At 32.3% G+C, this 13,311-nt stretch overlaps 3 protein-coding genes and 1 long non-coding RNA gene across 6 annotated transcripts; 2 read left to right on the plus strand and 2 right to left on the minus strand.

Moving 5' to 3' along the window:
- Positions 1 to 9: 9 nt before the first annotated feature.
- Positions 10 to 3,120, minus strand: LOC128392626 (uncharacterized). Its single transcript, XR_008326022.1, has 5 exons — positions 2,953 to 3,120; positions 1,890 to 2,839; positions 1,640 to 1,777; positions 563 to 1,552; positions 10 to 472 (listed from the first exon to the last, which is right to left on the minus strand). It is a non-coding gene; the product is annotated as an uncharacterized LOC128392626 (long non-coding RNA).
- A 113-nt stretch (positions 3,121 to 3,233) lies between these two features.
- LOC128392624 (uncharacterized) lies at positions 3,234 to 5,164 on the plus strand. Its single transcript, XM_053352674.1, has one exon. The coding sequence runs from the start codon at positions 3,709 to 3,711 to the stop codon at positions 4,780 to 4,782; it is 1,074 nt and encodes a 357-aa protein (XP_053208649.1). The 5' UTR covers positions 3,234 to 3,708; the 3' UTR covers positions 4,783 to 5,164.
- Positions 5,140 to 8,413, minus strand: LOC128392621 (uncharacterized). 3 transcript variants are annotated; one of them, XM_053352670.1, is made up of 9 exons: positions 7,699 to 8,413; positions 7,548 to 7,638; positions 7,310 to 7,481; positions 7,059 to 7,255; positions 6,739 to 6,993; positions 6,542 to 6,665; positions 5,863 to 6,089; positions 5,604 to 5,769; positions 5,140 to 5,537 (listed from the first exon to the last, which is right to left on the minus strand). In XM_053352670.1, the coding sequence occupies exons 1-9, from the start codon at positions 7,947 to 7,949 to the stop codon at positions 5,251 to 5,253; spliced, it is 1,770 nt and encodes a 589-aa protein (XP_053208645.1). In that variant the 5' UTR covers positions 7,950 to 8,413; the 3' UTR covers positions 5,140 to 5,250. The 3 variants fall into 3 exon arrangements, with proteins under 3 accessions (XP_053208645.1, XP_053208646.1, XP_053208647.1); XM_053352671.1 differs by having other exon boundaries at positions 7,548 to 7,607; positions 7,699 to 7,791; XM_053352672.1 differs by lacking the exon at positions 5,140 to 5,537 and having other exon boundaries at positions 5,619 to 5,769; positions 5,951 to 6,089.
- Positions 8,414 to 8,753: 340 nt separating this feature from the next.
- LOC128392619 (protein white-like) lies at positions 8,754 to 13,281 on the plus strand. Its single transcript, XM_053352668.1, has 10 exons — positions 8,754 to 9,218; positions 9,866 to 10,024; positions 10,370 to 10,608; positions 10,711 to 10,779; positions 10,869 to 10,967; positions 11,344 to 11,685; positions 11,787 to 12,002; positions 12,087 to 12,218; positions 12,283 to 12,617; positions 12,683 to 13,281. The coding sequence occupies exons 1-10, from the start codon at positions 9,104 to 9,106 to the stop codon at positions 13,035 to 13,037; spliced, it is 2,061 nt and encodes a 686-aa protein (XP_053208643.1). The 5' UTR covers positions 8,754 to 9,103; the 3' UTR covers positions 13,038 to 13,281.
- Positions 13,282 to 13,311: the final 30 nt, after the last annotated feature.

Below are 13,311 nucleotides of genomic sequence, written 5' to 3' on the forward strand. Positions count from 1 at the left end.
CAACATTAAACTTCAATGATACAAGTGTATTGATTCAAGTGATTAAACTTGAACAGTTTCATTTACTCATGTTAATAATGAAATAAATCATAATATTAATTATAACGGAAACAATGACTTCCAAAGAGATTACATTGATTAGATTAATTGTTGTTTGTCCAATGTGATTAAACTGATGAACACAGGAAACAATGATAAGAAACATAATATGATGAGAAAGATTAACCAATAACAATGATCTCGATTGTTACAATTAACCCAAAATAATCAATATCAACAATTTCTTTCCATTATAGTGAATGGATACAATGGAAGCATTAATAATCATCTTAATCGTTAACAATTTGAGATAATCAACTAAATCCAGTTTAGAAAATTTTCTTTTTTCTTTTCTACATGAATGAATCGTTCCTTTTACCCACCGCCACCCACTGAACTCCACCCAAGTTCAAGTTTCTTTAGACAGTATTGACTATGAAAAGAAAAGTTTATTAATACAATAGAATAGGAAAAGATCATTAAATTAAACTGGTTATCATGAGAATCTAAATGATTAACTTACTTGATGGTTAACTGAATCATCTTTTGACAATTAATTTGTAATCCAATTCGTGAGAGGTTCAGTTGATTGTCGGATTGATAACAGTTCTGTGATTTCCAGTGAAAGTTGATCAGAAAATAATTTATGATTCATTTGATTCTCGTTTAATTGTAGTTGTATGATGACATTTGCTTTCTCTCACTTAATATAATATTTAATTACTTTATTTGATATTGATTGCGATGCAATTAAATGTTCATCTTGGTTGTTTTCAGCTTCAATTGCAGTTATGGGTGTTAATACAATTGGATGACTTGGAAAATATCATCAGAATGTAATATTTAAATTGCAATCAATTTATTTCACTTGATTATCATGTTTAAAATAATCAAATGAATTAAAATCAGTGACTTTTGTGAGTGGGTTTAATTATTGAGAGTGAATTTTTTGACAGTTCAAATGAAACTGGTTAGGATACTTTGATTGTTGCATCATCCATATTGTTGGTAAATGAAAGGAGTTAATTGCTGATAGTAACTAAAATTCAATCGGAATGAACCATTTCTGATTTAGTTGTTGATGGTTAATCATGACCAGGCCAATGGGCTTCATGGTTAATCTATTTTCCAGATCAATGTTCATGGTTTAATCAACCAATTGGTCATCGTCAATTCAACTGGAACCCTTGTTTCTGGTTAAATATACGGTTAATCAGCTTCTCATTAATCAGTTTCTCTTATTGTTCAATTTCATCAGTTAATTTGTTTTATGCTCTTTCAAATGATTACAAGAGGGATGAACCTCGTATTTGTTTCTGTGTGAGTGAGTGTTGATGTTTTGTTTAGCCAGTACAGTAGCAGATTAATTAGTTGATTGCGTGATTTATACAAGATGTAAGTTAATAAGGTATCAAGGTAAATGTTACTACATTATCGTGATTCAAGCACCTCACGAAATTAAATCCATCGCTTTACCGTTAGAAGGAATCATCATGCTGCTTGTATCAGGTATCTATGTGTTTGAATAAATTATGAAGGAAAATAATAGTTAAATAAATAGAAACAAGTAACGTGGATAATTGTTGAAATGATTAACTACTTAGGTAAACATGATGAGAGATTTTGAATTACACTCCTTGGAATAATTCATTCATGACTTTTGCTCCTCCTTAACTCATCATTTGTTTGTCATCTCGCAATGATTATTTTCCAATTGCAATTTTTCAAAACGATGAATCTATTAATAAATTAATCGGATAATAATTGTTAAATAGTGATACGAATAGTCAAATTTACATGATGATTAAGAATCAAGACACAAAAATATCCCCATCAATTTGAAAACTAACCTTTCAACCGGTTCACCTTAAATAGTGTGAGAGTGAATGAAAAGTTATCATGATTGTCCAATTAAATTGATTGTTCCTTTAAGCGATAAATTAGATTGCCATTTAAAATTGGACAATTATAACCGCGTTGATTGTCCAGATTAAGTACAGCTAACGTTTTCTTCAATGAACCATTTTTTATACTCTGGCAGGTCAAATGTATTTCCAGTTGAATTTCTGTTAATTAATGTTTTAATCAACTGGAAGCTCTGGTTTCAAGTCTCATGGAAATCCGAGGATAATCGTGAATAATAATAAAGTGACTCTCTAAATCATTTTGAATACATTTTTTTAGATTATCATGGTTTTTATAGCCATCGAAATTAACGAACACCAAATTACATCGGACACACTGGAAACAATAAACATCCATTTTAATGAGGTGCATAGTAAAGTCGAATCGATTTTCATAACTGGGCACTCTTCCTCCATGAAGCGGACAATAACATGGGTTATCCATTCGAGTGATGGTAGAAGCCTTCAACTCTTCGAACTCTCGACATGTTAAATACTGATTAGTGTTAGTGTCCAATACCATGCAGAAATGGATTTTCTTTCTAATTGCGAACCTGATATATTGATAATTTACAGATTTTCTAACTTGCCTTCGATAAATGTAACAGCACTTTATCTTTGAAAATATCCTTGTTGAGGCTTTTCAAGTCCAGTAAATTCTCATGCTATCTATGCAATTAACAGAATTGTCAATTGTTGTCAGGAAGTGAGCGAAATTGTTGCTCATTCGCGCTTTGGATTTCAAACAAAAGGTTCGGACATTGGGGTCAAGGGATTGAGAAATTCAAATCTGCAAACCTTTGATTCTGCTTATCTCATAAACGCATCAATTAGCCACAAAACGATTAAATCAGGAATTCCATGAGCGATTAAACACTTAAACACAAACTTAATCACTGTAAACAAAAGAAAAGAAAGAAAATAATTAACAAGAATCATCAATTAAGTAATAAAGAAAATCATCAATTTTAGTCAATTGTTTTTCTTGCAAATTTATCTTATACTTTACCTTAGAAAATTGATCGGCACCGATGAAAATTCTCAAACGATACTCTTTAAAACTAATCAAGAAACCAATTCTATTAATTATTCAAAAAAAAAGAAAAACAAATTAAATTTGATTCTGTTAAACAATTTTAATTGTTGGAGAAAAACAAAAAAAAAGCTAAATGTTTTTCCCTCGGACTCACTAGATGGCAACACCGGAGAAGTTCAAAGGGTTAACGTTTTTTTTTAAATTAAAAAATTAATTATCATTGGTTAGCAATTAAGTTGTTTTCCAATATAAATTAACTGTTTAGTTGAATTTCTATTAATCTGAGATCATTTTAATCACTGTAATTAAATCCACTAGAAGTAAATTGAGCTGTTGGTTATCGTGAACCACAAAGTTGTAGAGAAAGAGAGAGAGAGAGAGATAGAAAGAGAATTTTTAATATTCTTTTTATTTTTTTCTTTAATTCTTTTCTCTTTTGTGTTTCCCCTTTTTTTGTCTACGGAAAAGAAGCCAATTGATTATGTCTATTCGGTAAAAAAGCTACATCATTGATTCTTTGTTTTAATTTTACTTTTTTATTCTTAATTATTTCTTTTCATCTCTATTTGTCTTTTAATTGGTGTAAATTTATTCTTCCATCTTGATTAGTGTTTTTTCATCACTTTTCGCGTGTTTTGTCCAACGATTCTCATCTTCATCTCTTGTGTTTCTCTGACCATTTTTTTATTCTATTTTTCTCATTTTTTGTTTGTTCTCCTCTGATTAACAATGAATAACTTCCCTAACCAAGGTTTTTCTAATCAATCCGGATCACAATTTGGTGCTGTCGTTGCTAAAGTTTACAGTAATTATGGTGATAATGGTGATTCTGGTGAGAGTCTGACTCATTTTAATCATCTTGCCTCTTCAATCAGGGAGGAAGGTGTTGCTAGTTATCATCAACTGGACAATTCTAACACTAGTAACCATCTTTGTGATAATTGTGCTGTCTACTCTGAGCAGATTGAATGTCTTTGTCAAGAAAATGAGCTGCTCCATCAGTTGGTTGACAATCTCCGTAAGAGAGCAAAGGATTCGCAAGCTCATAGTAGCCTCCAAATGGTTCGGAAATATGAGTCTAGTAAAGAATCCAACCATTTATTTGTAAATAACGAAATTGCTGTTAAATCATCGGTTGTTCAAACATTTAAACCTTTTGGAGCGGTAAAGGATGAAGACAAGGTTACCATTAACAGATTGAAAGCAGAGATGGATTTTTATAAGGCTTTGAATACGAATACTGATTCTTGTTGGCGCAAGAAATTGGACGATTTACAATCAGAGAAAGACAGTGTTATTAAAGAATTACAAAAATTCATAGCTGATAATTCTGAAAATATTAATCGATTAACGAAAGAACTGGAAACAGTCAAACATTCTAAACAAGAATCTATCAATCAATTGACCAGTAAAGTTTTCTCTGTTCAATCAGCCAATCAAAAGACGATTGCTTCCTTAACTACAGAATTGGAAAAGACCAAGGCTGAAAAGGCCGAAGCCAAGGAAAGGATTTTCAAAATGGTACATGAATTGGCCACGAGCGAGACTAAGGCTCAAGAAGCTCTAGCTAGAGTTAGAGAACTAACCAAAATCTTGAAAGAAAATCAGGAGACAATCAACGAGCTGAATCATAAACTGGATAACTTGGCCGGAAAGGAAAGTCAGAACGATTTAGACAAATTGACCAAAGACTTGGCCGAAACGAAGGAACAATATCATCTCCAAATGAACAAGCTATCAAGAGATATTGAAGCAATTCAGTTTTCTAAAAGGGAGAGTCAAAATAGAAATTGGAGAAAGTGATTAATCTTGACCAATTCACACAATCGTACTAATTGAAGCTCATGGTACTTATTTTGGACGTAGAAATATCTTCTCAATCATTTATCCAACCCAAAATTACACAACTTTTAATGTCATTTATAAAAAGATGATCAGAATAACGAAAACTGTTTCAATTGTCACCAAACTTTCTTACCCTATCAATGTGATCTTCACCTCTTAGATATTATCCCAATGTTTTTTAAAGTACAAAGTTAAGATTCAACTTCAGACTTGAAACTTAATTATCGTTCCCAAACCCTTGATTTTTTCGTTTTGTCGCAAAACAGAGACGCCTTTCTTTAGAACTTTGAAAATTATCTTGAGAAACTATTAAAATAAACTTTTAAGAATTCATCTTTTATCTGAATGAATCTAATTCTCAAAAGGTACAAATTTTACATTGACTTTAAATCAGATTAGAAATTGCGATTTTCTTGCTTATCGAATTTATTTGTTTCGGTCTCGTGGTCTCGATGGTGATTTAATCCTCTTTCCAGCCTTATATTTCGAGGATTTAATTTCTTTTATCACTTCGACCTTTTTGGGAGAATTTCTTGTCTCAGTTTCGCTCGAAGATTGATCTTCCATGGTCTGAATTGCGACCCCCTGAGCTTTAGTTTGAACCTTTTCGCGACATTTAGAGGAAATAACGATTATTGAGAGAGATACAACAATCGAAGCACAAGTTAAGCTCGAAACCGTTAATCCAAGAATTAAGAAGATCGAGTGTAAAACTATGATGATTAAAAAGATAAAAGATTAATTGTGATCGAGAAAACAACTTATGGACAATCAATTACCTTCATCAGGGGGAATTTGATATCGTTTCGGTAGATACGCTTCTAGAAATTCAATGGACGCGTTGAATGTCTCATAAGGCGTATTGGAATAACTCGCACCTTGACAATTGAAGAAAGAACTGGAAATTATTTGGACTGGATAATCTAATGGAATAGGATGTCCATCCTTAATTGTCGGTGATTAAGAGAAGAAAATTGAATTGAGTTAAAAATTGGAACGGTAAACAATCAATCTAACGAAAAATGAATTAATACAAACTTCAGTCCAATTTGTGATTATCATGTAATAAGATCCATAGAAAAAAATAATACGATCTCTAGTCAATTCGAGAGCTGAATCAACGTACATGAAACTATTAAAATCAGTAATTAACGGAATCCAATCAGAATTCAAATCAACATCTTTTAATCGCCAATCATATTCTGTATCAGTAATCAGATTAACTGCCGCATCAGGAACATATAAAACTGTTCGGTAAACCGAATCTAAAATGGATTAGATTAGAATGAGAATAAAATATTAATTGAGACAAAATTGTCAACGATTACCGTATAGACACCGGACACCATAATGGCACCGGAGCCATTAAATATTATGTCAAATTAGAAGCACAAACTCATTAATGCGCATTCGAATAAAAAAAATTTCCGAACAAAAACTGTTCGATTACCCGGTTAAAGGCCAATAGTAAGCTTAATGTTTGAATTACTATGGGAAATTGTTCCTTATTTCATTGATAACTCAATTGATTTGAATAACAATAGGAACAAATCAAATGATCGGTCATATTTGTTACCAAAATTAAACAAAAAAAAACTTAAACTGTAACAATTAAAACGTCCCCAATTAATTAATCCAAGAAAGTGCTTTTAACCGGTACTAAAAATCTTTGTACAAATTGACACCATTGATGTGCCACAATACGGTAATAAATTACCTTTTAGGAAAAAAAGTCTCGTCGAATGATTTGTCCTCAAAGTGAACGAGGCATCGGCTTCACCTTGACCAAGTTCCACTTTTAAAAGTCCTCTCGGTGGATTAACCTGATGAATTGCTCGATCCTAGGAATCAAATTAAATGATTGTAACAGTTAAGAAAATTATCAAATAACAATCAGCAGAAATAAAAGCAAACCTGATAATAGAAGACAAATGAATCAACAGCAGTCAATGAATAGTGCTTGAGAAAACCTTCATTTTGAGTTGGCTGTCTAACGTTACCAGTGTGATAATTTAGATCATTGGTCACGACAACAAGTTGATTGGAACCCAAGTAAAACGTGTTATTGTACCTTAAGGCCATTTCTACAATGAGGCCATAACAGAAAGATGGAAAGCATCCATCGAACGGATCAGATTCGTGAAACCAAGAGCTAACACGGTTCAATTTCTGTTTGAAAAATTTTCAGTTGATATTCATTGGAATTGATTATCGATTCTATTTTACAAACTTACTAATAAATTGTTCGGTTGAAATTCAATTTCAAAATATTGGTACCAAGAATATGCATTAAATATTTGGAATAAAACTCCCATTGGTTTATCCCCATGATGAAACAAATCGATCGCTTCAAAGAGATGTCCAGTTTCGTTGACCAGTATGTCATTTTTATCATCATGACAGACAAAACCAGCTTGATTGCCTCTTCCATCTGAAATGTTCAAGCCAATTATCAAAATAATATTCTCATTATATATCAACTCACTATTATAAGAAGCACAATAAGCAAATCCAGATTTAATTGTAACGGTAAAAATTGACTTGATCTCTCTAGGCATCCTAGAGATTATCCTCATAGGGAGTTCTGCATTAGCTTGTAAGGTACGAGGACGTGCTGAGTCTCTAAATGTAGTCCAATAGTAAACTATTCCCAAATCCTGTTTAATTATCATGTTAATTAGCTTTTAATACTTGGACTGTGTAACTTAATTGTTTATAATTACCGACGGTAAGCCCCAATAAGGGAAATCGGAATCATCGTGTTTCATTGATGATTCGAGGTTCTGTGGGAATCGAAGTATTGATGAAACCTCTCTGTGTATCGAATTGGCCTTAGATGATTAATTGTTTGAAAATCGCTCGTAATTTACTTACAAGTCATCGAGTTTTCCTTCATTTCGATAAGGATGGAAATAATCAAGCGGTTGTCTAATCAATTGTAGCCTGGATCTCCTCGTGTTTTCACTATCCGAAACGAGCCACATTAGCCCACTCGAACCATGATAAACAGCGTATTTGGGAATGGCATATGCACATTGATTCTGACAATCAACAATTAACTTGATTCCTTGTTCATTTGGGCTGAAAATCACCAATAGAGTAAACAACAGTTCGAGATTATTCATTGATAGTAATTAGAAAACGGAAACTGTTTCTTTTTTCTTGTTGTCATTTGATTTTTCTCATAATTAACTAATTGATTGGGATTTAATTAAGTTTTAATCTTCACATCGAATCCTTGATTTAGATTTTGTAAAATTAAAATCAATTGCTTCCTTTTGGCTTATTGTTTAAATGATATTCCTTAGAGAGCCAGTTTTGCTTAAATTATATAAATTAACGCCTCTAATTGGGTGTTACTTTTGCTTCTGATGAAGATGACAATTAACTGAATCAATATACACACTAGTACATATGAATTGTGGTTAATTAATCTGATGAATTTGAAAGACAAACTAATTTAAGTAGATTGAATTTTACATTCCAAGGTTTACATCTTAAATTGGATAGTATTTCTCAACAATTAACTATTGTAAGAGTCAAATTAAATTGCTTACAACTTGTTTATCAGTTCATATCCAGAACGATTCAAGTTGCTTTCATTGTTATCAATTTACATTTTTTTTTTTGCTTAACACTGATTGTGATCAGCGAGTAAAATTAGATTTACAATTGTGATTCTGGCGTTGATGATAATTTAAGGGTAAATCCTGTTGGTAGTTATGAGTTTCAGTAGGAAAATAGATCACAATCAGAGTAGTTTAAATACTAATTGAAATTTTTTCAATTGGTGAGATGACGTTTGATCACAATTATCTCAAATTGTCATTGATTTGTATCCATGGTTAAATTATCTTCCAATATCTCTGATCATTAATACCATTGAAAGTGCTCTGTTAGTGCAAAAAAAATATTCCATCAACGAGATGAGTTGTTCACTTTTTTTTGTTATAAAAGTGCAATCCAGTTGTGATCCAGTTAATTAGTACAATTAGTGTTAATCTCTAAATTCCAAATTAATTGTAATCCCATGAACTTCAAGTTATTCTCAAAAATTGATCCATCAACATCTAAATCATACAAAGAAACATCAATAGAGTGAATTTTGTTTTGGAAATTTCTGAATCAAGTGACTTGTTTGTTATCAATTTACTTTACGGTGAAGTTTATAACTTCTAATTAACATTGGTAGTTTAATAGGATTTAATTACCAAATCCAATTAATTGCAAGATAATTGTCAATTAAACGTTTCGTTTTTGTTTCCAAAAAGTGTCAACAATGTCTTCAAATGAAGTTGCGGTTATAACTATCGAGGAATCAGAGGCCAAGGAACCAAATCGATATTTCGTCAATTCAGCTTACATCGAAGACGAGATCGTTACATCACAGAATGGTATGAGTATCAGGATCCATTAAATTACAATTAAATGAAGAAGAAATGAAAAAGATTAACAATTAAATCAGCAAATACAAAGAAAAGTAAAGTGTTTGTTTTTCAGAGCGAAAGCAAATCAAATTTTCACAGGACAAAAGAACGAGAAAAGAAAAGAAGATGAAACAATTTGAACCAATTACCTTGAACACGATTCAATTACGATTACAATTAACCAAACAATTAAGAATAAAATGTTAATTGTGATTAATTGGGAATCTAATTCATTAAAGTTGATAGAATGTTACCCAATGAGGGGATCGATTTTTCCCTCTTTCGGTAACCATGGAAACGTTAATCTCGAAAATCATTAAATCGAATATCCAAAAACCGCAACTAATGTTTTCGTATTTTCTTTTCATCCTACAATGGAAAATCAATTCTCCTCATTAACTTAATTTTATTGAGAATAAATTTCCATTAAAATTGTCAGAGAATCTCTAGATTATCTTATGAAGCTTATCGATTAGACGAGTTAATCTTTTATAAAGTCTCTTTGTTTGTGCAACACTTTCTCTCTTGTTTTTGTTTTCACTTCTCGGTTTATTGTTATTATGGATACTTAATTTTGTCATTCTAATCAATGGTTACCCTGTTTCCAATTTCAGTGGGCCAGGATGGGTCAGCTGAGAAAAATTCACGAGGTGGAACTTTCCAAAGGGTCAGTATTGAATGGCGAGATTTAAGTGTCTCCTCTCGACCGGCTAAAGGCTTAATCGGAGGTAAATCCGAAAATGAATCTAAACCAATCGAAATAATAAAAGAGGGTAAGTCAATACAATAGTAATTATCTAATTTTCTTACATTTTATTGATCTTAATCTTGGATTTATCTCCCTTCCATTATAATCATATTGACATTAATTGTTGATTTTCCATGTAAATCAATCAACCTCCCTCTCTTAATCCTGTCTCACCTTGATCGCTTTACTTAACTATTAATACAAATTGTTATCAAGATATTCAAAAGCGAATGTGGTTGTTGCAATTATCAAAATCCTATTGATTCTAATTAGTATTTTAATCCATTAAATGATAATGGATAATCTTTTTAATGAGAATTGTTTGTCTATCAATGAATCATTTTTCTTTCAATGTTTTTGTTTTGTTTAGTTTCGGGTAAAATTGACAGCGGTCATTTACTTGCCATCATGGGAGCTTCAGGAGCTGGTAAAACGACATTTCTAAATGTTCTAACTGGACGGAACCTTAGGAATCTTGATGTTCGCGGTAAAGTTTATCTTAACGGTCAAATTTCCACCGCTGACATGACAGCCGCATGTTCAGCTTATGTACAACAAGATGATATGTTCATCGGTGTATTGACTGTTCGAGAACATCTTTTATTCCAGGTTAGATTCAACTTCTCATCTCCAAATCAATTAACTGTCAAAACTATTCTAATAATAACAAATCGCTCTTCAATTAAAATCTATCCAATATTATATCTTTAGGCTCACCTTCGAACCACCAACTCATCAGAACGGGAAATTTTAGAAAAGGTCAACAACGTCATTAACGAGGTAATTATAGTCCATTGACGAGAAATATCTTACATTTTCCAATGTCAATCATTTAAAATCAATTTCGTTCTCTTATTTTGTTTCATCAGTTGGGATTGAAAAAGATTGAAAATAGTCGCATTGGTACACCTGGAATGGACAAGTCGATTTCTGGAGGAGAGATGAAGCGGCTCGCTTTCGCTTCTGAGGTAATTGTTTTTATCCTGTGGTCATTTGAGGGGCCCCACTTTTAGAAAACTGACCAATCCCTTGAGTAAAGAAAAGGTTTTCTTTAAGACTGAAGGTCTCCCTCCCTCCCTTTCTTCCTCTCTCTCTCTCTCAATTTCTGTCTTATCTTGATGAAAATTAGAGTAAAAGTAAATCAATAACAAAAGATAATTATGTCGTTGTTTTTGTCATCTTTTTGAAAATTTTCTCTCTCCCTCTTAAAATATGAAGATGAGCCACTAAGATATTGAGGTTCCCTCTCATGTACATTAATACCTGAGAAGGTAATTGTTTACCTTTTGTTACCATTGATAAATGTCCAATTCAATTATCTTTGTCTCTTTTTGTTGACAATAGATTTTAACGGATCCATCGATACTTTTCTGCGATGAACCAACTTCAGGACTCGACTCTTTTATGGCTCAAAGTGTCGTTAGTGTCCTCAAGTCTATGGCGGCCACCAAAAGGACAATTCTGGCTACTATTCATCAACCTTCATCAGAAGTGTTTGAGATGTTTGATGAAATTTTACTTCTCTCTCAAGGTCGAGTCGCTTTTATGGGCAAATCATCCGACGCTCTTAAATTTTTCGCCGGAATCGGATTTAACTGTCCACAGAATTACAATCCTGCCGATTTTTATATTCAACAATTGGCCATCGCTCCAGGAAAGGAAGATGAATGCAAGAGAAAAGTTGGAGTAAGTTTATTAGACCACTAAAAGAGAAACAAAGAGATGACCAACAAGAGATAACAATTAATTTAACTTTTCTTTCGCAATTTACTGATTACCTTTTTTAGGAAATTTGTGACAAATTTACCGAATCAGAATTCGCAACAAGTTTAAATAACAAATCTAAACAACCTTCTCTTGAATTAGACGATGGATATAAATCAAAAATAGACTCTTCTTATAAGAGAGGATTTTGGACACAATTAAAATGGGTTTTATGGCGATCGTGGGTCACCAATTTACGAGAACCATTATTAACCTCCGTTAGAATCGCTCAGACAGTAGTAAGTTTCCTGACCCTTTGTAGCTGCGAAATTAAAGGTAAAAAGGTAACTAATTGAATTTCTTATTCTCTTTTAAATTGTTAGTTTATTGCTCTTTTATTGGGAGTAATTTATTGGAGACAAGAATACAATCAAGAATCAATTATGAACATCGACGGTGCTCTTTTCATTCTACTTGCGAATATAACATTCACCAATGTTTTCGCTGTGGTAAATGTAAGTTACTATCGAATATATTCTGCGATAATTGTAAATTAATCTTTAAATTGTAACAATTTAGACCTTTTGTTTGGAACTTCCCATTTTCGTACGAGAATATGGTAACGGACTCTATTCGGTGACCGTTTATTTCTTCTCGAAAACGCTCGCCGAATTACCTTATTTCATCGCGTTACCTTTCGCATTTGTTGCTATAACTTATTGGATGATTGGACTTTACAATGACTTCGAGGTGTTTTTACTCACGGCATTTGTGTTAGTGCTAATTGCCAATGTTGCCTGTGGATTTGGTTATTTCATCTCTTGTATTAGTAAAAATGTTACTATGGGTCTTTCAATAGCTCCGCCATTTATGATTCCTCTTATGCTTTTCGGAGGCCTCTTTTTGAATAACAAGTAAATAGTTCATTTAGTAATTTAGAATATCCAATTAACTTATAATCTACTTAACTTATTTCCAGATCAATTCCCGTTTATCTTAACTGGATCAAGTATATTAGTTGGTTCTACTATGGAAATGAGATTCTAGTAGTTAACCAATGGCGAAAAGTGACCAATATTACTTGTGAATTGCCGCCTTCTTTGGGTGGTTTTAGCTCCATGATGACCAATATGACCGAAATGATTCCCGATGATATTCAAGATGCTATACCGAGTGGACTAGGATGCATATTGGACGGAAAAGGAGTCATTCGAAAATTAAACTTCGAAGAAGACAATGTGACTCGAAATTTTATCGCCTTAGCAGGTTTACTCGTCGCTTTCAGGGTATTAGCCTTTGTTTGTCTTAATATAAGAGCGAGATTATTAAGATAAATAATCAAATTAATTACTTTTACAATCAGCCAATCATTACCATCGATATGTCGACATGTCGATACCTCGAATCAAAAGATTTTTATATCAATCATTTCATTTTGATTTTTAATTTTCTCTCTTAGTTCAATCTAATTATCGTTTTCTGATAATATTCCTAAATTTCAATTACAAACATCATGTAATTTATAATTCGCCTAATTAAAAGAAACTTAATTGTAATTAAAAGAATACGAGGATTTAAGGTTGGCGCCTTGTCCGTTTCTCTGTTTAC

The sequence above is a fragment of the Panonychus citri genome, unplaced genomic scaffold (genome assembly GCF_014898815.1).
Source record: "Panonychus citri isolate SS breed McGregor unplaced genomic scaffold, ASM1489881v1 Contig00136, whole genome shotgun sequence".
In the NCBI taxonomy this organism is placed as follows: Eukaryota; Metazoa; Arthropoda; class Arachnida; order Trombidiformes; family Tetranychidae; genus Panonychus; species Panonychus citri.

Coding starts and splice junctions, on each gene's coding strand:
- LOC128392624 (XM_053352674.1), top strand. CDS start 3,709: ATGAATAACTTCCCTAACCAAGGTTTTTCTAATCAATCCGGATCACAA.
- LOC128392621 (XM_053352670.1), bottom strand. CDS start 7,949: ATGAATAATCTCGAACTGTTGTTTACTCTATTGGTGATTTTCAGCCCA. Junction 5,770..5,862: donor TAATCACAAATTGGACTGAA/GTTTGTATTAAT, acceptor CCGACAATTAAG/GATGGACATCCTATTCCATT. Junction 5,538..5,603: donor TCAAATTCCCCCTGATGAAG/GTAATTGATTGT, acceptor TAATCATCATAG/TTTTACACTCGATCTTCTTA.
- LOC128392619 (XM_053352668.1), top strand. CDS start 9,104: ATGTCTTCAAATGAAGTTGCGGTTATAACTATCGAGGAATCAGAGGCC. Junction 10,968..11,343: donor GGCTCGCTTTCGCTTCTGAG/GTAATTGTTTTT, acceptor TGTTGACAATAG/ATTTTAACGGATCCATCGAT. Junction 12,219..12,282: donor ATGTTTTCGCTGTGGTAAAT/GTAAGTTACTAT, acceptor GTAACAATTTAG/ACCTTTTGTTTGGAACTTCC.